The sequence below is a fragment of the Agelaius tricolor genome, unplaced genomic scaffold (genome assembly GCF_023055355.1).
Source record: "Agelaius tricolor isolate 1412-34295 unplaced genomic scaffold, bAgeTri1.0.p SCAF_3, whole genome shotgun sequence".
Lineage (NCBI taxonomy): Eukaryota > Metazoa > Chordata > Aves > Passeriformes > Icteridae > Agelaius > Agelaius tricolor.
The window spans coordinates 25,777,315-25,804,694 of record NW_027269263.1 but is presented as its reverse complement, the minus strand read 5'-3'; the positions used below and the strand labels follow the sequence as shown (position 1 = coordinate 25,804,694).

Here is a 27,380-nt window from a genome sequence, read left to right as displayed (position 1 = left end):
AACTAATGATTTGTCACCTAAGTCACAGTCCAAACAGGAATTGAAGGGGCTACAGTGTGGAAATTTCTCCTTTCAATTACATCAGTGCTGTGCCAATTGCCAGGGGAGGCAGGACCTGCCATTTGACTGCTGCACCTTCTGCAGCAGCACAGGCAGAGAAATAAGCACACACTTTCAGGAAGAATTTATCACTAAGTTTATAAACTGCTCTGCTACCACTGCCTCAGCCAGCTAGTTCAGAGCAGTTCTGGATGTTGGATGTTGCAAAATGAGTTGCAGCATAACAGCAGATGAAATCTTGGGTGCCTTCAGCTAATTCTGGCACAGTCACACAACTTTGGTTCTTACAGTTATTTGGGGCACCAACACAAAATATTTTCAGAGTACACTGCTGTTAAGGGCTATTTGTTTCATCCAATGATCGCTAACACTGCACAGTGGCTGCCTCTTGGTGACAAGTGATACTTCTCTTTCTGTGCTGTTAAACAGAACTGTTGTATTTTACCCTCTGCCTTTCTAATTTTGGGTGTTAAAGCAGTTACCAGGGTGTGCTATGCACTCTCCAAAGCCAGAGTTTTGAGCAACTGTGAGAACTGATGGTGAGTGAGGTGAATTTTTTTATGTCTGGTTTGCCTGGTTAGCAGGGATTATTCAGCCCATGCCAGAAATGGGCAAAGTCATTAGTGGTTCTGAGAGAAGCTGCTGTTTGTGAATGGAGTTAGCCTTAATATAGAACAAGTTCCAGGAACACATGTGAAACTCAGCATGACAAGATCTTGGAAAGTCTGCAGGTGACACAGCAGCCCCTGTGCCATTTCATCAAATAGGAGAAAATAGGAAGTACAGTGTGATTGCAAAGCAATCTGTTATGGCACTGTTTCTGCTCTACTCATGGAATAAAAATAACATCATTGCCGGTGGCTGCCGGTGCCAGCTGACAAGACCTCTGCTTTACAAATAATAAAGGGAAATGTTTTGCTTTTTATCAGCTATGTTATTTTTTTGGGACACGTGACCAAGGTTTCTGAAAATAACATAAAAATACTTCTTAAGTTTCTAATTCTAAATTTTCAAAAAAAAAAAAAATCCAAAGTAAGTCCAGTCGCTTGGCACAATAGCACAACATTTGCATGGAAAATTTCACACAAGCTTTGGATAAAAGCAATGATGATACCTAGTTTGATGTTTACAGTTTTGCCATGTCACAACTGTAGGTGAAACTCAGCAGGTTTTGGTCAAAATTGCAGCAGAGCAGAATGCTCAGATTTGTCAGTATATTAAAACTGAGTCTTGTGCTCAATGGATTAACTTTATCACTGTCAATTGAATAATTTGTACTGAGAAAGGAAAATTGATAGGGGTTTGAGTGATCAGACAGAAAGTTTAAGAGACAATATTCATCATCAAATAAATGTAAATATTTTTATTTTAAAAAATGTTAATGGCACCTTAGAGGCAGTCATGACTACACAACCAAATATACAAAAATTACATTTTCATAGTTGAATCTTTCCACAGTGCTGCACAAAATGGAAATACTATGAGAAACATTGCAGGTCACACACCAAGACAATTAACTTTAGTCAAGAAAAGCAGACAATTTTTGGTACACCTTGATACTACCAGACCCAGGTTCCCTGGGTAAAAAGGAAAGGTGGCTTTGTGCAAAACTTTCCAACAACAGTACAACTTAATATGCTAAACATAGAGCAAATCAACCGTACAAGACAGTTTGATTTGGCCTCATGCAGTCCCTATATACAGCATCCTCTCAGTTGGCTTTTTCAGGGAAAAGAAGTGATTTCATTGACTAAAATAAAACTTTACTTAGTCTTTCACTGTTGCAATGTAAAATTGTCTGACACTTTGTGCAGGGCTAGCATCAGAGAGACCATTCCAACTTTATCTGAAAACAAGCCCTTTATAATCTCCTGTACTTAAAGGCCATGTTCTGGCATCATGGGGAAGGAAGAAAGCAGATATATATTTGGTTGATTAAAAATAGTGGAGAATAAATTTACCTGATTGCTAGTCCTAGATGGACTTTTAGAAGAGATTAAATTCTGCTATTGAAATTAGAGTGTTTAATTACATTAATCTCTGTTTATCTTATGTTGTATCATTGAATCCAGCAGTAAAATGTCTCAGTCATAGTGGAAAGGGACTTGGTTTCCCAAAACAAAAACAACCAAACAAGAAAATTGGCTCTTGTGAACTACAAGCTTCTGTGTTTTCTTGTTTTGTTCCTGAATTTCTTGTTCAATGATTTTGATTTCAGAAAGCACTAGTTGTTATTATGCAGTTAACTTTGTATCAATCATAAGCCTGAACTAATTCAACTTCAAATGCTGGAGTCCTTGTTTATTATGTCATTCAGTAGCTAATAATTAGCTGGTAACCCTTATGATTGCAAAACTGAACCTTACGCTTACACTGGATTTGTCTAGCTTCAACTCCTGGGTGAGTGGATCACGTATCTTTCCTACAGCAAATTGTCTTCACCTTTTGCATTGCTATTCCCCAGATAAGCAGTCATTATGTGTTCACAGAAAACCATTGGCTTTTAAATACCCTTTCTGGAGTGCAGACATCAGATCTATATTGATAGATGTCCTGCAGCAGAGGCACTGCTTAAAACAAACATTTTGAAATTAAAATAAAATGCAGTGAATTTTTTTAGTGCCTAAGAATTCAGAGCAAATAGACACCACAGGAGTGCAATCAAATGAGAAGTTGCATGAATGCATATAATGTAAAGCAGAAAGAAGAAGGAATTTAAACTGGGTCTTGATCACTCCTGCCAATCACTAATTGGACTTTCAACAATAATGGAATTGAAGCTAGCAGAGGGATCCATTAAACAATTTCTGGGGAAACCTCATGTAGTCCTCAATGCTGAAATAGGAGAAATCAGGAAAATTGTGCAAATTTCATAAGAAACTAAATCTCCAGAAACCTCCAAACAAAACCTGCCAAAAGCCTATAGAACAGGTATTAACAACTTACTGAAGAGCTTTTCCATCAGAGAACTACTACCAAAATGAAGGGAAATACTTGCCTGCCAAGCAGCACCAAGCAGAAAAGACACTGTCTGGCAATTTTTTGTTGAGTGGGAGTGTTTTAGAGGCTTATGATGAGTAGGTGTAAGGAGTATCCTAAGAATGCCTGATGTGCTGTATGAGAATATAAAAGCAAATGGGATCCTGACAGAACATGGTTAATTGACTGAGAAGCTGAACAGAGTTCTCATTAGGAGTACTGCAGTTCTTTGGGTTGGCCTAGGCATGCTTTCACAGGAAGCAGAGCTCAGACTGCAGGCCAGATACACACACTAATATGTAAAATACACAATCCCAGCCTAAAGGGGGGAAGTGGTGCCCATACTGAAGCTAAGGGCAGAGGCATCAGCCCAGGCTAGCTCAGGCACCAGCCTTCTCTTGATCCTGAGTATGGGCACAGCTGGCTAGCTTGCCCCACACCACATGCTGGGGCTGTTTGTTCCCTCTAGGAAAAAGTTAGGAAGAACTTTTCTACACTGAAGCTGCCTCAACAATCTGCAGAGAGTCTGCCTGGAGCCCAGTTTTAGGGACAGCTGATGATTCACTGCAACAAGAAAAAGTCTCATCTCCCTTAAAATCCCAGCTTCGTACTCATGAGACCTTTTTACCAGCCCTTCAAGTCTCCAGATGTGGAGAACCATCTACCTTTTTCACCAGGTTTTTCTTCCAGTCTAGTGAGCTAACATGGCATATGGAAGATGTTACCACATACCAGTAGTTAGCACACAGTAGGAAATGTGATGGTGAAAGCAGGATGGCAGACCTCCCTCCTTGGGTGACCTTCCACATGGCAGAGTTCCTGGCACTACAGTCTCACTCTGTGCAAAACTACTACAGCTTCACTCAAAAGCAGGCTTTTGCTCTTCACTTTACATTTCTTGATGTGTGTCACATCCTTCAGTGATTTAAACTCAACAGAGAAAAAAACCTAGAAAAGAGATGCACCCATTCACTAATTAGGTTGTTTTAATTTATATAACTAACATTATGCAACCTTTATAGCTTTTTCTATGTCTTCTGCCACATGTAAAGCCAAGATTGAAGTGCAAGACCTTCCTGTTTCCAATTTAGAATGTAGGCCCTGTCAGATTCTGTCAAGACAGTGAGCAATCTTTTGTAGAAACACAAATTTTAGATTTTACTTTCATTTTGTACTGAGGTTATCTCCCAGAGTTGTAACAGGATGCCCTTGGAGCAGAAGCCTTCAGATTCCCAGGTGTGAAGGGAATGTGAATTACCACACCAACATCTTTTGTTATAAGAAAAATACTAACCTTTTTCCTGCCTGTCCTTGAGGCTGCCTGATGTAACATTTCAACTACATAAAATAGCAATGGGAGGTTTATATAAATGTATAATCATGCAATAGGCAAAGGAGTTTTTCTTATGTAAACATTATTAACACATGGTATTCCTTTCTTGAACGTCTACCTTTCTGAACCCATTTAACAAAATGCTAGACTAACTATTTTTTCAAGAGGCCAATGCAGAAGTTGGCTGTGCAAGCTGAAGAGAAGAATGGAGATTATAATAAAGATGGCAAGAAAACACCATGAAGAGTCACAGCATTCTTAGGATCAGAACCAGTTTTTGGTCTTGTTTGGGCTCTTGTTTGTTTGGTTTTGGTTTCCACTCCACTTCCCACTTGAGATGAGGTAGGGTTGGGTTAAGATAACATGGGTGTGCCTGATCTGATCCATTTCCAGTGACTGCAAACCAGCACAGTCCTTCCTGATTCTCTGTGCAAAGACTTAGGACATATAAAGAATTCTTTAAATATTTCTAAGTATTTTAATTGAATTTTCTAAACATTGAGTTATATCATTATTTATTAAGTTAATTCTGTCCTTTCCTTAGTTCCTGAAGCCATTCACTGTTTATCTGACTGTGGTAAAAAGTCAGAGTTCTTCCCTGCCTTCCCCTCACCCACTCCCTTTCCTCAGAATAAAGTCTTCACAAATTCTACACCAACTATTGCACTTGATTAAAAAGAAATATACACATCAAACTGTGCCCTCCCTCCCTCCCATAATCCCAGCATAAAAGATACTGCAACTGAAAAGAAAATATGTAATGACAATTATTTTCACAGTTACTAACACTGAACATCAAATAATTGGAGACACTGTTTTTTCACTTAATGGAGAGTGAAGAATTCTGGCTGTGGTGGTTTTGTGGTTTTTTTTGTTTGTTTGTTTATTTTTAATAAAGATCTTGTTTTACATCATGGCTGAAAGCCAAGCTGATTTCAGGGAAATTTTTTTGCACTTATTAAATCAAGCAAAATAAATTCCAGTGGGAAAACAAACCCAACCCCATCTCCTAGTAGTGATACTGCATGTTAATACATTATTTTCAGGAATGTTTGTTGAGAGTGTCTACAGTTCCTATATTTACAGAAGTTTAACTCCCTGCTCCCCCTAAGAAGCTGTTCCCTCATGTTTCTGCCACATTCTTTAATCAGACAGAAAAAAGAAATCCACTGTACCCAGGGTCCCACCACCTGTATGCTTTGTTTCAGTCAGAACACCCCAACAATTCAGTGCTAACAAAGGCTAACCTCAATGTTGCTGTTCCCTGTACTTCTTTCCCCTTGCAGGTTGCAGGGCTTGAACAAGTGAGTGCTTTGGTGTAGATGCCAACTTATCTACCAGTTACTTGCTTCTTAACTCCTTTGCAAAGTTGCCTGGGGATCTTTGGAAGTCTTATGCCACATGTATGTGTTTCCCAAATGCGGTAAGGAACAGTGCCAGGACAGAACAACTGCTAACTGTGGTCAATAGTCATCACTGGTCTCATTTACAAACAATAAACTCTGTGCAATAAGTTACTAGCAGAAGCATCAAGTTTTGTTAGTCTTGAAAACTCAAAATCCCATGTAATGTTCACCATTAATTTAGAATCTAGAACTATCAATACACATGACTGCATAGTTTGGTTTATCATTCTAGTTGGATTCAGAGAGAAAATTAACTATCAGTCTAGCAGAGCTGATACACATTATGGCACTCCCTCTTGATCACACTCTTTGTGCTCCAGCCTAGTAAAAAGCACACCTGACACTTGCAGTTGCTGGGATCCCTCCCACACCATCATACCATCTTTTGTGGGTATGGGTTTGGAAAGTGGAAAACCTTTTGGATTAAGGCAGAAGACTGACTTAAGTGAGCAGTTCATCACAGATACAGCCAGTTAGACAAAATCAGATTGAACAGGCAACTGACTGCCAACAAGTATACTTTTATATATTTACACCAGAATTTGTATACACACAGTGCTTAAAAACAGGGAGGGGAAGAAAAAAGGGAAAAAGAAAGAAAAAAAAAGAAAAAAGAAAAGACCAGCCAGTCCAATAGCTTCATCTTGGTATAATCATTCTTTCTATAGCACAAATGATATGATCCCAGTTTTTACAAAATATTGCCAGCAGCGTCACTGCAAAAAAAGTGCAGATGATATGAAAGCGGCTCTTCATCATAGGAGCAATGAACTTTGCAATAGTAGAAACACAGACTAAGATGACAGTCATGAAGGCCAGGATAACATTTATACACTTCCCCAGGAGCACTTTGGCATTAACTGTTTCAGACTGCTGTGCTTGCTGTTCTTGCTGATGGAGCTCCAGTTTGGAAACCCGGGTCTGGCATGATTCCAAGGCTTCCTGGAGACAGAAAACAAGAATTAGGGCAGCCATATTTCCCTTCAACCTTTCTTCACATTTTAGCTGCAGAGCCATCCATCAGCTAGATTAGAAGTGTAATTTATTATTGACTGGTAAAATTTCAATGAACCACCAACTTTAAATAAATAAATGCACATATATGTCTGAATGAGTGTGTCACTGTTTGCTCAGGCATAATCAAGGCTAACAACCTGTCCAAAACGTAGGTTTGTTCTTTTTTCATGCTCAAGTAAAAGTATCATAACTTTAATGTTCATTACAGTTGTTTCCCATATATACTGTTGATATAAAGTATTAGTAAAGTTGTTGCCATAGAAACTATCACTGCATCAAAACAGCAAGAAAATTAGTTTCTTTGTATATTCTATAGAAAACATATAGGGAGGGCTTGCTGTGATACTAATTAACTCTACTTTGCAACATGTAGCAGCACTCAGTTTACACTGCCTCTGTGGTCTACACTGATTTTGTTCTCAAAGCTGCCCATCCTACAGTGTTGGGCTTGAGCTCTTTGTAAGATCTGGCCTCCCTCTGTCAGTGTGAAGACAGTGGAACAACCTGTGGAGATGCTTTTATGGGATTCTCTCCCACATGATCTATTCCGCTTCACAATATGTTCTAAAGAAAGCAGACCTTTCTCTTCTGCTTGAGGATGGACTAAAAGTGGTCTTTGACTAAAATACTTCCTAAAGACACTACCCCCATGCTTCCTAAAGACACTACCCCCATGCTTCCTAAAGACACTACCCCCATGCTTAAACCCTCCCAAAGCAAAACAGAAAGGCTTCCAACTGCTTCACTTATTTGCCAAAATGCCAGCTTTTTGCAGGAGTTGGGATTTGGGCATCATGGCATAATGTGGTGCAGAGCTGTAATTTTCATGAGATTGATCAACTTGACAGAATCTTTTACCACTACGTGACAAAGAAAACCAACGCTCCAGCATCCCTACTTTCTTGCACACTCTCAAACTCCAGGTATGCTCCTTGCACTAGCAAGGTTGTTCACCTGGTCACACAGTAAGCTGTTTCAAACCAAACCTCAGTGTATAAACACCCAGAGCTATCAGCTATCCCTTGCTGGGTCAGTTCTTCATTGTTTCAGCAAGTTGAACTGGCTCACCAAGTGACTGGCCAGGCACCAAGGTCACCACAGAGAGTGTGGCACAGTGCCTTACACAAGGCTGCTTCCTTTCACTGCTCTAGGAAGTAGTAACAATATAGAAGATTGTTACTACAGTTCTTAATGGGTGGCACAAAGGCTGTTACGGCTGAGGCATGTTCTCCACTACACACTAATGAACTTCCCTGCTCTTTCTCCACTCTGACTGTAAGTTATCCTCAAATTGTCTTGTGCTGCTTTAGAGGAGTTCCAGCTGCAAAAGTCTGATACCTGCAGCTCTGCATTGAGAGGCTGAACATGTCTTTAAAACTATCTGCACATCTTTTAGTGACAGTTAGGCTGTTACTCAAAATATCCAGAGCTTAAATCCTTTTACTCTATTTTAGCTAATTTTCCAAAGCCCCAGAGAGATAGATTTAAATGGGCCCAACTGTACAGAGATTAAAGAAACAAGGCTGCGTCAACATAGCACTTCATTAAGGAGTCTCTGACACCCTTCCAGGAGTCTTTTAAAAGTCTCTGACACCCCTCCAGGATTCTGCTAATGAGTTAGGGAATATTTCACAGCCCCTCTGTTGGACAACTCAGGTTTCATTACATTTTTACATCCTCAAGATGCTTTCACAGAAAGGAGTCCTCTTTTCTTTAAATCTGTGAGACACCTCTCTTGTTTAAACCTACAAGGAAACCTATGATATGCTTAGATTCAGTACCATCCCTTTCCCACTCTGTTCCCAGGAGCTTCCTAATTCACATTTAGGAGACTGTGATCATTCTACTGCCTGCACTCTCTCTGTTTGGAAATATGAGCACAGGTGTATACGGGTCAGGTTTTAGGTTCTTTTAGCATGTGGGCCAATATGTAGACAGTCTTTGAGCATTCCTCAGTTGCTCATGAATAGGTAAGGCACAACTGTGTTTTCACCACTTTTTACACTTCCTCAGACTTTGAGTGGAAATATTATGCACTATGTAAGTGCTTGTGCTGTATAAAATATACATGTAACTACATGCTGTCAGGACATACTTGTAGACATTAATTCTGGTTTTTAATTGAAGTCAGACATGACTACAACTGATCACTAAGGTGAAAACACCCCACAGCTTTGATTATAGAGGTTGTTGTGACTATGGCTTAAAACTCTTTAATTATAACTGGCAAATCTACAAGTCTATTTCTCTTACTTTTTACCCTAAGCTCAAAGTCTGAGCAAGTTTATGTCAGGACATGGTAAGAAGTGTTATGTCATACAATACAAGGAGACTTGATTCCTTCCTCCTCTCTGAAAGAGATTAAAACAGGCCACTCTTCCACCACAAGTCTGCCTGGGCCATATCATCAGTTTCAGCAGAAAAAAAAATCCTGAATCCAGGAAACAAATGGAGACTGTCACTGATTCAATGTGCTGGGTTTTCCCCTTAAAACAGAGAAAACATGTTCTTAAGCTTACAAACATGTTCAAACCTTACATATTTTCCAATATTCCTTATTTTAAAATATGCAGAAAAATGCAAGTGTTTCATGGAACAAGATCTCCACGAAATGTTAGAAGATTAGGATAAGGAAAATAAGTACCTGAACATCTCGTGATCGCTCATAGGCCTGATACGCCACCTTCTCCTCTATGCTGGCTAGCTCTTGTTTCAAGTTTGCTGTCTCATGTTGATGAAGGTCAGTGAGGTCATTTAACTGGTCTTCCAATCTTTCATATCTTATTAGGAAAAGAAGTCTAAATTTAGTGCCTTCTATTCAAGTAATGCAAATCATGAAAACAATTGCACATTTTAAAAGGCAATTTCTCAGCATATGGTGAATTCATCTGACTGGCATTACAAAGCACATATAGAAATCAGTAAAAACTTTGCAAACTTTCCATAAACATTTCCTCAGCAATCAGAAAGCCTTTTCTGAGTGTTTCTTGCTGGCAGTAGGTGCTAAAAAGCAAATATTTGTACATCATTGGCAAATTTTATGAAATATAAACAGTGCCTAGGGATATCCAACTCACATTTTTCACTCTTCATTTAGCCAAGAAGATATGGCTTCATAAGTAAGTTTGAGCCAGTTAATAGCTCACCAGTAATGACAGGAAAAATATGTTCTCTCTCATACACAACTGCAGGGTTCTGCCATTTATGTACAGTCTGTTCTGGCATGTTTCTACATGGTAAAGCAGTTCAAGTAAACCACCAGCAAACTAGAAATTTTTTTTGTGAATTTGTCACTCGATTTAACACAAAAACAGGCAAACATAGCAGCCAGCATAAAAATGATGGAGGGAAAATTGTCTAGAAATGGGTAGCAGGAAGCTTGAGATTTTACTGGCCGAGAGCTGTCAGAAAAGGCAACTCTGCCTTCTCCTGAAACCAAGTCAGAAGTTCAGCAGGCCTTTCATTGTTCTTTCCTCCCTATATTACCATATGATATCAAGCCTTTCATTGTATTTCAAGAACTATAAGCAAGAGAGACATGAAATATTGCCCTTCATACCAAGATTTTGCCCACTGGCATAGTAAAGACTTCAAGAATTGACTGTCACCTTAATAAGCCATAGGAAAAATGGGATATAGGTACAGCAGGTGAAAGCCCTCTGTAGAACGTATCATCCACTTCTCACAGCGGATGATAAAGGAATTAATTGTCATGTAACAAATGCAAGATGAAGTTGTGCTTCAGCCCTTCAAACTACATCTCCCAGTGTGTGTTACACCAGGGTACAAGGTGACATTGCATCCAGGAGATAGCAATGTGTGTGAGAAGTATTTGGACAAGGTACTCAGGAGTCAAGGGTATACTTATCAGTCAGTTCTGCTACACCACAGACTGATTAGCTTTTTTGAGTCACATTTGATGAGAATCCTTCCACCAGCTACAAAACCATTGACATCTCCTATACGCAGTACTCACATAATTCACATAAAAGCCATGACAGAGGAGAGAGTTTTCTGACCAGCCTTTGACAAAAAGCAAAGGGCACTACACCATTTAATAGAAAATATAAATATTCTATGTGTGTTTTTCAATTGTTGGAAGGAATTAAACATGTTGGTACTAGATATTGATTGGAATTATTTTTTCCTCTTGCTTCTGAAATCTCTCTCTCACACAAACACACTTTCTAAATAGTTTCTATACCCATTCAAGAGTCATTTCAAGAGAACAGTTAAAAAAAAATACCTAAATCTTTCCTCTTGTAGCATCTGAGAAATAAAGCCATAGTCTCTTTTAAATTGGGTTTTTAAATTCTCAATATCATCAGCTAATTGGGACTGTGTCTCCTTGATTTCCCTTAGTTCCTCCAAAATCATGGAAAGCTTTCCTTGGCTGTCCAGGGTGCTTGCCACAGCAGGACTAAAGGAAGTATTCCCATTGCTGTCTGCTGATCCAGAGGTCCCACTTGAGCATTCATCATCACTAACATATTTTGGTTTGGCAACAATGGTGGCGCTGCCCCCATAGGTTCTGGAACTCGTTTCTGGCCGAAATTCATCCAGGGTATTTTTGAGATGAGCAATATTGTCTGCACTACCAAATTTGTTTCGGATCAGGTTGGCAAACTCTCTGGACTTGCTGAAAACAAAGACAGGGGGTGTCAGAGATACACCCGGCACACCCGACTTGCTGCTCTCTGCTCCGTGCCCAGTGCTACGAGACTTTCCATGTTGAACGTCTTTCAAGTTATCTTTGGAAGTATCCTTGGTAGCTTTGGAAGATCCATTTTGTTCAATATCCTTGAGCTTTTTGTGATATTGTTCCAATTTCTTCTGCAGCTGGGCAATGGAGTGGGCAGATTTCTGGTTCTTTTTCTCAAAGACTTGCTTAATGCGCCCAGCCTGCTGCTTGTCTGCACTGTTCACCAGTTTCAAATACTCAGCCACGTTTCCATCTCGAGCTGTTTGTTCAACCTTGATTTGCTCTGTAACCTTGAGGATTTTCTGTTTCAAGCTATCTGCATTGAGTTTGACTTTGTGAAATTCTAGGACCCCATCTGGTACATCAAAGTTCAGGTTGGTATCAGAACCTCCACGACGGATGTTAAGTGGTAGACTCAGGGTATTCATGTCATGTCTTTCCACCTGAGAGAAAAGAAAAAGAGGTAAATGGAATTTGAATTCTATTTTTTAAAATCCAACATCCAGTTTACTTTTCTACATATAATTACATCAAGTGTACAGTATAAAGTAGCTTATATTAGCAAAGCATAATGAAGTTTTCTTTGAAATTTAGCAGCATTTTTTTGACTTCTACAAGTTAATAAACAGTCTAAGGAATTGCTTGTCTCCCTTAAAATAAAGATGAATTAGAGAGAAAATAATTCAGAATAGGTTATAGAATCGCTATAAGCTTTTCAGAATGACTTACAGTTTGCCACAAAATGAGAATAACACCTAGTTAGAAAAGGTTCCTAAATATATTGTTTATTATTAGGAGTTTCAAAGAGACCATGGCTGATAATCACTCAGTTTTTTCTCTTAAAAGTGGTCAAACATCAATGGAGATGTAACCAGATCTTTCCATTTACAGCAGTGCTATACACTATGTACTGTTCAGTATATTTTCCCAGGTTTAATGCCTTTTTTTGATACATGCCATTCAAATTCCTTTCACAATTCCAAGTTTTTGCAAAACTAGCTGAAAGAAAGCTCTTGAAAATCTAGTGTATGCTGCAAGCTGGAAGCAACTCTTGTTTTTTAAAGCAGAGAGTACAGAAAAAGAATTGGCCTGTATTTGACTTTCCAGCTTGATAAAGGTGCTCAACAACTTGACCTGCTGTGCTAATTCTGTTTCAATAGGAAGTTCACTGAGTGGGATTTACAGGCAGAAACTCAGGAAAGAAAACTGCATTCAGTCAAGTATAAGATCTGTACACCTTAAATGCTCTCTGCAAGCACAACAAAAACATTTGGGCAACTCAGTCACAACACCAACCGCAACAGATCATTTTATCTTTCTCAACAGAAAGGCAAGATAGTCTGATACAAAACATTGAAAGTGTTTCCTTATATACTCAAAGTAATGGGGAAAGCATGAGAAGAATGATCTAAACAAAATAGCTTTATCCCTATTATCATCTTGGTTTAGTCTGTGTGACAAAGAAAGCGCATTTCATTGCAGCTGCCACAGTGTCATGTCTGTAGAGACTGCTTAACAAATGCTCTAGCCATAATGGGTTTCCAGAGCTTTGATACCAGGGGGAACCACTATAATTCCTCAGACAAGATCATTGCAGAAACAAGGCAGAAGCTATATTAAAGTATCTCTTGACAATGCCTTCGTGAAAATATCTTTTCATCTCTACTACTTTATATTATTTATTTATTTATATTATTTTCCTTATAGATTACCAAGGATTACAGTGAAGATTTTTCTTGATTTTTCTTTTGCTACTGCACCACTCAGGGCACAAACCAGCTAACATAAAAATTCACATTCACCAATATCTATTAAAAAAAAAAAATCACTTGAAAAATGCATATTGAAAGTCTGGAGTTGACAATTTCTTTTGGAGAATATTGGTTAATGATGGCCTTTAAGACTCAGACTATATCCCAGGGATTAAACCATTGTTGTGGCCTAATAGATCTACACTTTACCAGCTTGTTAAAAACAATTGGCATGATTCAAATGCTCAGTATACAACAAGAATTAACAAGAATTTCTTGAAACAACCTAAGACATTTTTAAATAAGCTTTGGCACAAAATGATACTGTAATTAGTCACAGAATTGTATACACACACAAAACAGATCCATCACTGATGCCACTCAGAACAAGTTGTACATAACTTCCAGGAATGGGTGGGTCTATATCTAACCTTTACACAGCAATGTTTACTTCCTCAGTAAAAAATAGTCTAGAAATGTATTGTAATAATTGGATACAAGCCCAAACCAGTTCCCTTTTCCCTTATGTCCCCTCCCTCACAGGGCTCTCTATTGGTCAGCCTTCTCTGCCTTCCTGAAACTTCAAGGTCACAAAAGCAATACAGATAAAAAGAACAATAGCCTTGAAGGAATACATCTGCTGAATGCTGCCGTGCTTTTGGACATGAGGAAATCTGTTAGCATGGGGTAAATCTGCTCCTGGATAAAACCAATCACAGGGTCAGCTCAAATTCAGGAAAGTTTAGAAAATAACTGTTTAAATTCCCAGAACACTGCTAGCAGTTTTACTTACTGGATTGAGAGCTCACTAAGAGTACAAAAAAAGTCATATCCAATGTATCTTTCTTTCTGATTGTATTTGGACAAAATGGCAGGCGTCCTCTGCCATCATGTTGCGAGGCTGGGTCAAGCAACCTTCTTTCAAGAGGCTCTTGAAATCCTCTGCTGATGCAATACACCTTTCTGTGTATTGCAGAGGGGATGTGTAATGTGGGGTGGAGTTCTTTCTTTTTTAGGTAGGGGGCTGGTTGGTTGAGTTTTATGGGGTTTAGGGTTTTTTGGGATTTTTGGCTTGTTTATTTTACATCAGAAGCAAGCAGACAATGGGAGAGTCAGGTATGTCTAGACAAGTGGCCTTTCACCTTTCTTCTACCTTGATGATCCATTTGTGATTTTTTTTATAACTCAGCACTAACGCTAACCCAAACATCAGATTTCCATCTTCAAATCCTACCCCAAATCCTTCTTGCTGCAAGTCTCATCCTGTGATGAGAAGAATTCCTGCTGCATCGAATGCCTCATTCTTTGCACCGAGCACAAGACTGCCAGTAGGAGTCTGAGATGCTTCCTCATCCCTGCAGGTACTGGTGCCCTCTGCTGGGATGCAGGCTGAAATCTTCCCAGTGCAGGAGAATGAATGGCATCTCCTTCAAACTGTGTGAGTGCTCTCCCAGCTATACTACGGGAAGAAATGAGGAATGCCATCCCTGCCATTGTTCCTGCTGTGACTCCTGGGTCCCCAGCACCTCACAGGGCCACCAAGCCATTAATAACAAAGAAGTTGTTGAGAGATGGGTTTTTAATTTTATTTTTTAAAGATTTTCACTGTGGTTGCCAAGAGAAAAATATGTTTACATACAGTAGCAGGCCCAACAATTAAAATCGATGAGCCATCCTTTTGGAAGTGAGAAGCACTTTAAGAGAAAAGAATCCTCATACATATCTCTTATAATGGCAATTAATAGGGAGCTGGGCATTAGCAGTAGATGAGAAGCAGCAGTCCTGAAACATGTGGTACCACTAGGTAGACAGGAAGTCAAAGCACTAGCCCATAGTCTGAGGAAATACTAGAGACATGCCCTCAATCTGTCTTCTAGGAAAAAACAGGGAAAAACCCCAATTTGCATATAGTCCTGGGATAGCCACAGCTGATGTTAGTCTGTAAAAAGACACCTGGGCCTTGGAGGGAGACCACTGCACTTTATGGAGCAGCTCACACACACACTTCACTACAACCCAGTTGAGAACTAATAGTAATGTTTGTGCTGCTGAAATACAAGCTTTCAAGAACAGTGAACATGAGCTCTTAAGAACAGCACCACAGATGATGAGATAGGTAACTCTCAGAGATAAAGCCCCAGCCCCCCTTCTTCCAGAGAGCCAAGAAGATCTCCAGCTGCCTGACCATGCTATCCATGTCCAAGTTTCAGAAGGGACAGCAAAATCACTTCTTGGTGCAATGAACACAGTGCAAGCTGGGAGCCCTTCACTGCACATGAATTGTCAGGTTTACTTGCTGTCTTAAATGTAAAGTGGAGGGCTGGGTAACAGGGAGCCTGCTATTCAAAAGAAGCATTCAGAGCACAATAGTGATTTGAAAACCCACTCATGGAAGCAAGGGTAGGATTTCATTGGCATCACAACGATGCACGTGTTTCTTCACTAACTGTCTGCAAAAGCAGCACCAAGGTCAGACTTGCAGGCCATGCTGTCAATGAGCCCAGAGCACAGTAGGACCCACGTTCCCCAATACCACAGGCAAGACTGTTGGAAAGAGATTCTACATTGACAGGAACAATGTAGAGTATTTTAACCTGTTGAACAGGTGAAAATATTGTGTTTAATGGCCTATAGAGATTGGTCATTGAATCTTCCTACTGGAAAATATAAAGCAGACCTAGAAGACCTTATTTCTTCCCCATAGATCCTGGGTGGGATCCATCTGGGAGAAAAAATAGTGAATAGAGCACAAAGAGCATGCCGGCCACCCTAGTGCAACCCACATCTCATGGCTGCTCAGATGAATCCCATGCTGGCTTCCACTGACTGTGCCAATGGCTCTCCACTAACAAGTGAGATATAAGCCCTCTATGTTAAAGTACCAAACTGAACTCTACTCTTTAAGTCATAGATCTCTTTTATGCTCTTTTTAAAAGTACCTTTAAAAAGCATAGAGAATAAAAAGCATTTACAAGACAGATGCATATATGCATCAGGCTCCAGAAAGCCTGCTCCTTTGGGTTGCCTCACTAACAGAAACAAACCATGAAGACATAAAATGATCTACTTATTTAAATAGGCTCAGTTTACAGGTGTTTCTTTCTTGTTCTTTCTCTAAAAAACCTCATTACCACCACCAGTCATAGCTGTGCAAGCTAAACAAAAGTTTATGATGACAATTTAAGTCTATCTTGAAAGAGTTTCTGATGAATGCTTAGAAACAGAATCCCATAACGAGCATACAAAATAGGATTAAGGCAGCTTCACAGCTCTTAGAATTTGGAAATAGCAAGAAAAGTCATCAGGAACAATTCTCTTTTTATCAGAAATATGCATATGCCAGAAGCACAGGTGTTCCAATGGGTAAAAGAACATGCAGAGGGAGTTTTAGTAAGTTTTCAGTATATTCCAAAGCAAAAATGTATTTGGGGAGAGACTTTCACCATCTCATTCAAGTTCACTGTTCCTTCTAAAATCCACATGAGAATCCTTCATGGAAATCTTAAATTAGAACTAAATCATCATAAAATATTTTAAGTTACATAAAATCAGCCCCCAACATTTTTGTACAGTATGTTACAGCAAAACACCTTCTGCTTGTGTTTTTTTACAGAGCTACTCAATATCTAGAAGAACCTACACTGTGAATACCATGCTAATTATCATGCAGAGAGTTTAGAGTATATGGGAATGGAGGGAGTCAGCAAAACTTTTTACTGGGGTAATGGAAGATCCTGGGTGATTTGTCTGAGACCACCTGGCAAATGCTGATGGAGTCAAATAACTGAAGGTGTTTCTTTCATCATCAACAATTCCTCTATAACCTATTTACTCTGCACCTCCCCTCAAAAAAACATTGAAGCTGTAAGGTATCTCACTAACACACCTGAGATGTTTATTCCAGGTAGAAGTCAAAGGTAATCCCAGATACCCTTTGGCAAGAATCTGCTCTTCAGTATTCAAAGGCTGGGAAACTTCAAGGCCATTCCATGAGTAAGGCATCATACAGGGGCAGAGTAGACTGTAGAGATTTGAATCCTTTTGTGCATTTTCTGCACTATTCCAACACAATCTGGTAATTATAAAAATTCAGCTTTTCTACTAAGATACTGCAGCAAGACCTCAGATATAGATTAAACTACTAAGCATCCTAAGCAAGACATCAGCTGTTGAATACAGTTATGAACCAATACTCACATTTACTAAGCTTAAGTGTCTTAAGCAGGCAGAAGGTAGATTCCACAGCTCTTGGTTAACTATTTTGCTTCAGATCAGTCCTCCTCTTTAGATAAGCACCATTAATTAAAAACAAGTCAATAAAATACCTTCTCCTAACTCAGATCAAAAGAAATGTAACTCACGTGCATGTTCCTTCTCTCTCAGGTTTACACAGCAACATCAGGAACTGCTTGGGAGCTCCAGGTGCTCAAAGGTGGCTCCATCAAGCAGTCCTTGTAAGAAGCCTGCACTCCTATTCCCTGTGAAGGAGAGTGCCTTTCCCATGACACAAATCCCTCAAAGTACCACCAACTAGAAAACGGGGGGGGTTTACAGTTTTGAAGAGTGAGGCCAATCATTTTGTATCCCTTCTAGACTAACTGTTCTACTTACTTTTAGTGTTTCCAACAGGTGCTGTCCCTTCCCTCTTCCCAGCTTTTATGGATTTTTTTCTTCTCCTCTCATTCAGTATTAAGCTTTCTTTTTCAAAAGATGTCTGAATAGATGGCAATAATGAAATTTTCCAGACTACTGTGAAGCATTCTGTGAAAAGTCAGCAAGCTACACATTTTCAATTATAAATCCTTTTCCATGAATGAGAATTTGATAAAAAGCCAGCTACATACCTGCTATGACTAATCACTTCTCATAGTTACAGCATATGCTTCTGATCTCTCATCACTTGTGATTCAGAGTATCACTGCATTGTCTAACTTCTCCTCACAAATTATTCCACACTGATCAAGTTGCAGCAGGTCATCTTCTCCCTCCACCTGGTTCTTTCTATTTCACACTCAGCTCTTAATTTCATTGCTATTCAGATGGTCTAAGCATTTTCTGAAATCCCAGCTCCTGGAACTGTACAATCATACAAGAGAATTCCAGGAAATACTATGGAGTTTCTCTCCTTCAGTTACAGAGAAATAACTCCCACATCTAACTTCACAGTCAACAACCAACCAAGTCCTTTGCCCCAAAACAAAGACAACTCTAAGGAAATTGTAAATATATAATTTACACACCTACAAAAATCAACCCCACAGCTCAATGCTGATTTTAGTCCATCTAATTCATGACTTTTATTGCTTTGAGCTGGCGACATTACATAGGACCTATTTTGTCACAGGAACATTAAGGCTTTATAATAGCAGGAAATTTTGAAAGTATTACCACTGAGAGACAAAACACTCTAAATCCATATAGACTGGCCATCATAGGCAAAAGACTCCAGACTTGGGGATTTTGTTTGTTTAAACCATGGCAAAACTTCTGTTTATAAACAAGAGAACAATAGCTCCATCAGACCTAGGATCTTTTCATTTGCGTTGATGCAGCAGCAGCACATCCTGAGCATATAAACAATCATATCTTGTCCTGTACATGAACTGAGCTGCTTACTTAAAAGAGCCTGCCTGCTTCTTCCTTTTCCCCCTGCCCTGCATCTCTCCTTGCTGGGCTGATAAAGTCAAATCTCAAAAATACATATCTGTCACAACAGCAGTGTTGCCTATACCGAGGAGTTCTAGTTCATTTTTTATATAAAGGGTTTAATCAAAAGATAGGGTCTTCACTACATTACATGACTAAGCAGCTTATTTACCTCTCCACAATAACTAGTGTATCTCTTGACAAAGCAACTTTACTTTATCAAACCTTCATTACTTATATACACTTTCACTATTTGCCACATTACACATATGAGTGCATATTTTGGCTCCACACCTGATATCCAAGGCTTGTATTTGTACCCAAACCACAAATAACCCCAAAGGCAGAGAACTGCATGAAGGTCAAGCCACCAATAATCAAAAACTTTGGCCATACTTCATGATCTACAAAAACTGAAATAAATTAAAAAAAAAAATTCAAACCAAAACCAAAACAAAACAAAAAACACCCCCAAAAACCAAACGAAAACAAAAAAACACCCCACAACAACCAAAAGGAAAAGAAAGAAGCCCAGAAAATAAAGAGGAAAAGTTTTATTTAAAAGACTACTTCAAAAAATTCCTTCTTTCATTGGGCAAAATAAAGAAAATTAAAATTTGAATCACACAGATGCATATTATGCAGGTCATTTATTATTCAATACCACTGCTGCAATAATGGTATTTTAAGCCACTATACACAACTGATTAACACTGCTCTGACTTAACTCTGGAGAAAACATCCTAATTGCAGTGCATTAAGAACCAAAATTCTCTGCAGAGTCAATGGATTTAACGTCCTGTGGATCACAAAAACACAACTTTAAAGCATTTTGTTATTAAAATTTCTTTTTAAAACAGCAAAACCATTTTCCTTTCTTTTCACTGAAGAGGCAATATAAAGCATTAGGCAACAGAACCACATTTTCCTGCTCTTTGCATAACTTCCTCCTGGAAGAAAATGAAATGTTGTCCCTCAAGTTAATATAAACAATGTTGTTTTGAAAAGCAGAAACTATGCTGTGACTCTGCCATTAAAGTGTGTCACTAGTGATGCTTTCCATTATGAATAGATCTACAGTTGTTCTCATTGTGGAGAAAACATTCAAACATTACTTGTATGTTTACTATCTTGTTATTTATATAAATATACATGTATAAATATATACTTTTAAAACATTTTGTAAAATATACATAAAGTTATTGCTATTATAAGTAAGTAAGTACTAGCCCACAGAAAATCTCATGTCCATGCAGACTTTCAGCTGCTGTGCACCTTCTGGAGAACCTGTTCTTGGCATGGTGTTTTAAGGTTACACCCTAACAAGCAACTCAAATAGTTACAATCAAATCTGAATTCATAAGAAAAAATAACTTTTCCAGTAAAAAGACCCAAACACTTTATGAAGATGAGTGTGCCTCTTCAGCAGATGTCCCTGAATCCTCTTCTTTAAAGAGGCTCCCTGTGCACATTATAACAATACATCCAAGCAGTACTTCAGCCAGTGCTTTGTACATCCTTTAGAAACATCCTCTAGAAGCATCATGTTCTCTTGTGCACATGATGCTGAAGTTTCTCATATAATGTTTTTAAATGTTTGTAAACATGTTCTCTTGTGCACATGATGTTGAAGTTTCTCATATAATCTTTTTAAATGTTTGTGAGCAGGTACTGGCATGAACCACTCCCATAAGAGGTTGGAGGTATGTCTTTTAAAAAATATTAAGAAACTTTTCTGTCAGTCTATTCTCTCTGAACAAAATTCAGCTAAGACTGTTGTATTGATTTTATAGAATTAATCCACTATTTGTACATAGTCATGAGTCATCTTTATACTCCATTTTTCCTTTCAATGTTTTGTATAGACTTCAAATACGAATACACAGCACACAAAAATCTCAACCCATGAAAGAAACTCTGTTGTAGACAAGTTCCATAAATAACATAACATCTATTAATCAAAAACCCAAAATTCAAAACACTTGTCTAACTGAAAAGAACATCAATGAGATTCACCCAATTAGTGAGAAATAAAACCCTACAGTAAAATCTTTATCTAGTCTTAAAATATTCATATTCTGAGAACACTTTCCCAGTCAGTGAGTTTTATTAAACTGAATTACTTAGAGAAACCAATTCAGATGATTTTGAAAGATAAACTAGGGTAAATTATTATTCTTATGTCACCATACTAGTTGCAATCAGAGTGTTAAATCACAGTTTTAAAACGTTTTATGGACAAAAAAACTCCACTATTTTTAAACAACTGCCTTTAATAAGGATTCACTACATTTTTACTGTATAGTACAAATCCTTTGATGTCATTTTGAAGATGCCATTATGTTTTGCCATGGTAGTACTAGCAATTCAAAGCAGACTTTTCCCCTAAGAGATGTTTGCAAACTGAAAATACATTTATTTCTGTTTTGCCAGAACTAAAATGTCAAGGGTAGAATGAACTCCTGCAGAAGGAAGTCCTGCTGATTTCTAAAAGCTCATTACAAAGCTCACTGCCCCCTACTTGTAACTACAGGGAGCATTTGTTGAACATCTCCTCATGTAGTGTAAATATACAGCAGAATGTATATTATGCATGAAATTTTAGTCATAAATTCAGTGTTTATAAACTAAATAAATAAACAAACCAATCCAAAACCAAACAAAACCCCTGCTCCTTTCTCTCTGCCATCCAACACAAAAACCATTCTCAAAGGGAGGACTGCAAGATGAGAAGCACAGGCAAGAAACAGTAGTGACTTTGTTTAGCGGGCTAATGGAAAGTGTTCAGTTGCACAGCACATTTAATTGCTTAAAACAGAATAGATTCAGTAGGAAAAATTGTTTTCCATTTGATATTTCTTAATCTGTTAAAACCATGTTGCTAATATAAAAGTAATTTAATTCAGGAAAATGAAACCTGCTCTTCTTACCTGCTGTTGTATTGAGATGATATATAAAATATTATAGACCAACTTCATGTAAATTTATTACCTTTGTTTCATTAATATGTTTATGCAAAATTTAATTCAATTTGGCACAGATGTAGTAAAGACCTGTCTCAGGAGATAGCAGGGCTGAAAAGGCAACACCAACAATGCACCAGTGACAGTGAGACTCAGTAAGAAAGTGGCAAGCAAAGATGGAGCAGCCTGTATTGCTCCTACTGCAGTTTCTTGCCTTTGGATAAGCGTTTTAGACTCATATCCTTCGTATTCAAGGCTCATAGGTTTTTTGATTTTGTTCAAACTCTGCCTAGGAGGACAGATAGGGTTAAAACCCTGATAATGCTTTTAGAGTCACAATTTAATTTGGATCTCAGCATCATTATCTTAGGTGTTTCATTCTAGCACTGCAAAGGATGTGATGGTGTCACAGGGATTATTTATTTAATTGAATAGAGCAATACTAGAAATGTTTCATAGGGATATGTGTCTCAGGAAATTATAAAATTACTCTTCAAATAACATCTGTAGAAACATGATTAAAGTTCAGGGTAGCTTACTTGACCAAGATGTTTATATGGCCAGATGCCACAATTTAGACTCTAATGACAAAACTTGTCGATTCTTCTCATTGACAACCACTAAGATTTTTTGGAAAAGGAAACCTTAATATTGTCATCAGAATATTGTAGTACAGTTAACTTTACATAAATAAAAACAAGTATAGCTTGCTACAGAATAGTATCTACATTAACAATTATGTGCTTATTCATACTCTTCACTTATACTTTTTTCTTTCTTTTATCTTTCCTCTTTTTGCTTTTGCTCAACTAACAGTAGCAACTTCATCTTTTAATCTTAAGTCAGTTTAATCATGTTTTTTTATCTGGGATATATTCAACCTGGTAGAATACTTGCCAAGATTTACAGAAATTGCCAATCTGTGCATTAATACAGCTAAATTTAATGTATCTCCTCTATAAAGCTCTTAAGACTATCCCAGAACAATTTTTATTTTTAAATAGTAGTGATAATTTATATTACATGACACAAATAATGAATGTTTAGTCTGGATAGTGTGAACCCTAAAGCACATGATTTTATGGAATCCATACATTTCAGTTTACATGGATACTTGACACAACAACTGATATTGTTTAATTACAGTCTTAAAATAGAACAGCTAGATCTTCAGTAACATCCATTATTAAATCCACAATGATGGGTAAGTCAACTGCTATAAACACATAAGATAAACCCCACCATCTTCAAGTTAGGTATTAGAACACACCTCTGTTTTACTCAAGAATCTCTTTCAGCATTGCTTTGTGCGCGATGAAGAAACATAAAGCTACTTAATATGGTCTAAGCAGAGATGGTAACAAGTTATTAATATAATATCTAACAAAAACTTCATTAAGCACATAGGTACTTCACATTCTTATACAGCTGTGGTCCATAATAGCTAGCCCAGGGCAGCATTTCTGAAACAGGAGCTCAGGAATGGGAGAAAACAGGAGAAAAGCTGTTACTTTTCTTCTTGGTTGAGTTGTCCCACACTCGCCATCCATGACTTACATGTCCCACAAACTGAGTCACAGAGCTCACCCGTCAACTTTCGTGCCAAGTGTATGAAAACAATAGAAGATGTTTCAGAGCATTTTTAAGAGTTATTTTCAGCTTGTTGAAAGCCATTGCCTCTCTTACCTAACCACAGGGAACTGGGAGAGAGCCTCTATCAAGTGATGGTCAAACTGTTGCTCTTATCTCCTCGTGAATTTTTGTGTGAAGCAGCAGGCTGCCCAACATAAGTTTGTTCCTCACATTCCTTGATTACAGCAAAACAGAACAATTTAAAGCAGGACACAGATGTTCCCCATATAATTTTATTACACCATAATATAATATACACTAATTACAGCAATACACCTGATGGCCTTTTTAAAGCAGTTTCTAATCTTAATTCAGAGTGTTTTAAAAAAATTATCAACAGAAAATGGCATGTGTGGATCTTACATTCAAACTAAATGTACAGGGTTTGTTCAGAAGCACAGACATAAATGCTAGTTAACAATTTTCTCCTAATGCCAGTTCCTACATATTAAACTCATATTAGATTTTTCTATTTTTAGAGTTGTGGTGATGTTAGAGGCCCTTTCACCAATATTATTTGATTAGAATGAAACTGAAATCAATATTCTGCTCCTAGTCTGCCTGCCTGCTTCCCTCCCTCCCTCCCTCTCCTTTGAACTTTCTAAACTGACTCTTTTTTTTTCCTCTCCTAAGTTTCTATTCAGACAGTCAAGAGGATATGCTTAATCACGTGGTTTGGTGTAAAACACTTATAAACATATTACCATATTCAGTCATAGCAACAGCACAGATGAAAAGGAACAAAGCAGAGTTCAGTGGGAAAGGAAGCAGATAAGAGCCATGCTGTCCTTGGAGTCTGACCATGGTTACTGGCTCTGCCCTGAGCCAGAGCTCTGCACCTGAGCAGGGAGCTGTGCTTGGCTACAGGCTCCAGAACCCTGGTGTAAACAGCCAAACATTCAATAGAAGAGACCTCATTCCATGACAGTGGAAAAGCAAAGTAAAACCCAAACCCTAGTGCTCATTTTGATCAAGGCATTAGAAAACTGTCTAAATATTTTTTATCTTTATCTCTCTTGGTCATATGCTTAGAATAATTTAAATCTAAATAAAGTACCATTTATCAATCAGATTTTTAGAGGTTTCAACAGACAGATGAAGATCTATATCCATTACTAAACCCTCAAAAACATGCCCCTTATGAGATTATGCCAAATTATGTTAGCCTAATTACACAGAGTGAGTTAATATTCTAAACATCGTAACATGTCAAAAAGTCATTTTGCAGACCCTCTTCCTAAAGAAACAGACAGACTAATACTCTCACTTTCTGTAGTCAGTTACTTGACAGCTTTGAGAAACACACAAATCACTCCAAGAAATCATAATGCAAACTGCAAAGAAAGCTACTTCAGTCTAAGTCCACTAGTTCTTGGTGTTTATGTTACAATCAAAGCAGTCTTCCTGCAGGTAAGCAAGTGGAAGAAACATATAAATTTGGGCAGAAATTGACCTTGAAAATTAGTTCCTGTAGACGTAACATTACTTATAATCAAACAGAAGTTTGAGGGGAAGAAAAAAAGCAGGTGGTAAACAAAATCCAAATTTATCTAACTTTTCAGCAACTCAAAATGGCCTGAATGTCTTTTATTCTATTTCAGCTAGAAAGGAACTTTTTAGATATGCATACATTCATTGAATGCTCTGGGAAACTTTAATGAATTGCAGTGATTTGCACTGGAAGAAAACCTTCCATGCAAATATGACTGTATGGAACTCTGACCTCTCACAATAGAAAGAGCAAATCACAGCTTCTACAGCTCTGCTCTCCAAATGTAGATTTTAAGTCTGTCCCTACATATGCTTCTGGTACTAACCAGAAAACACTGCAACATTTTAACTTTATGGAATGAACTGACGTACATCATTATTCATCCCATTTGGTCTGTAGGCTTTTTACGTGCTTTTTATTATCTTTCTTGTTCATTTACTGCTTTAACAAGAGTGTTATAAAAATAAAGGTCAGTACAGAAATAAATGCACCAGGTGTTATGTTCCTCTGCATAATTTAACAATATTTAGACAATATTCATATAGTTTGAAAGCTATTTGATATAATATATTGAAAAAGCCTGTTCTGTTAGGGCTGTTTGCTAACTGAAAGCCAAGGATTCACCAAAATAAATCCAGACATATGTCCAAAATTTTCAGATGCTTACCCACAGGTACTGGGCCCACTATAGGGTAGTATATCCAAGTAACACTCATAAGAACATTGAAAAGTTTAAAATACTACTAAAAACAATTAACAATAGACTAGTAAAATGGACTAAAAAGAGACTAGTAAAACCAATGATTTTTCATTTATTTGGGTTTTCACTGAAGAGCTGGTTTAGATCCCTTTAGTGTAATAAAAGTGATGTTTACTTTCTGGTACGAACCTCCCAATACAAGTCTTAAAAGATTCATGCACAATACTGTGAATGCATCTTTGTTTAAAATGCAGAGCTGGGGTGGGGATTAGAAGTATGGAAATAACTGAAAACACTTATGATGTGGTAAAATAAAAAAAATTTATCCCATTTTAACATGGCTCTTTCAAATTCTCTAGATGACTTCTGGATTACATAAGGTAACATAATAGAAGTTCTTACTATGTTTAAAATATCACAATATTGTGATATTTGACTATCTAATGTATGAAACTTGTGTCAGAACTGATCACAAGTTTCTTAAAGTTTTGCTGTTATCTGAAGGGAAAGGAAAGGAATTATCCTGGAAGTACTTATTGGAAAAAGCATTGTTTCAGAAGGTTTATAGTTTGCTTGCACGTAGCACCAACCAGGGAAATTATGTTGCTGCCTTGAATGTTGAGATCCAACTACAAGCAGTTATTGTGCTGTCAGACAAAATCTCCCAGTGTAACTCAAAGGCAATGTAAGGGAGCCAGCAGATTCACTAACAGACTGGTCTTCTAAGAGACTACTACATATGAATGTACATAAAATCACTCCCACAGACCTGGCAGCCTGCCAGTATTACAGTGAACAAGTCTAGCAAGGTCAAAATATTTTTAGAGTAATGTCTTCAGAGTTGGGGTATTTTGAGTCTATGATCCCCTTTTGAAGAGTTAACATTGTTCCCAGTGGAATTTAAAAGTTACAACTGGTAGTTCCAGATACCTGTCTCTGGCACAGCCTGCCACACTGTTTGAGCTGTACTTCTGATCTGCAGAAAGGCAAATCCTAGAAAAACTCTACTAGTTGCAAAAAAAGCTCCAGTGACAAACTGAGAAGCTGACAGTGACAAGCCTGCTTTGAGATAGTCATTCCAGGTGTATTCAATGATCTGTTCCAAGGAATTTGACTCTCTTCCCACCCCCAAAGCACATAGACACACTGACAGGCAATACAAGCTAGAGATAAAAATAATGAAACCTAATCATCACATTGTTACTTCAAACTGATTATGAGTTCCAAGTACTAAAACATGATTTACTTATTTCCTTTTTGGTCAGTGTTTCCTCCTGAACATGCCTTGGGGGTAGGGAGAGAGTCCAATTCAGCATAAATTCTCAAGATGACTTTGTAATCACCTGTCCACAGACAACCAAGTTCCACAACTTCTTCCATGCTGAAACATCCAAGGACTTATGATGGACCAAAAGTAAATAAAGTGTGTCTTTGACAACCACAGATACTTGATCTGTGCTTACATTGAGACACCACATATCTCCTGCAGCCACCTCAGGTGAAATTTCATCCCTAGTCTGGTACCACAGGAATCTAACACCTTGCACATAGTGATTCTGCTACCTAAAAATCATAACCTAGGCTCTTATGTCTTCACTGTATCTTATGCATGACATGGCTGGCATCCATGAGTGATGATGGGAGCCACTTTGATAGGTGAAAGCTGAACTAGTCACTATTTTGGGTGAAGCAGGAAGGC

The 27,380-nt window shown here is 38.0% G+C and overlaps 1 protein-coding gene across 3 annotated transcripts in view; it reads right to left on the bottom strand.

The window, feature by feature from the left end:
• Nucleotides 1–1,396: 1,396 nt before the first annotated feature.
• Nucleotides 1,397–27,380, bottom strand: part of TMCC3 (transmembrane and coiled-coil domain family 3) — a 132,604-nt gene continuing 106,620 nt past the window's right edge. For all 3 annotated transcript variants that reach the window (XM_071423280.1, XM_071423279.1, XM_071423278.1), the window contains exons 2-4: nt 11,042–11,940; nt 9,440–9,575; nt 1,397–6,720 (exon numbers count right to left, since the gene is read on the bottom strand). In XM_071423280.1, coding sequence (XP_071279381.1) covers nt 6,418–6,720; nt 9,440–9,575; nt 11,042–11,940 — 1,338 coding nt within the window. In that variant the 3' untranslated portion in view covers nt 1,397–6,417. The remainder of the gene's footprint in view (nt 6,721–9,439; nt 9,576–11,041; nt 11,941–27,380) is intronic.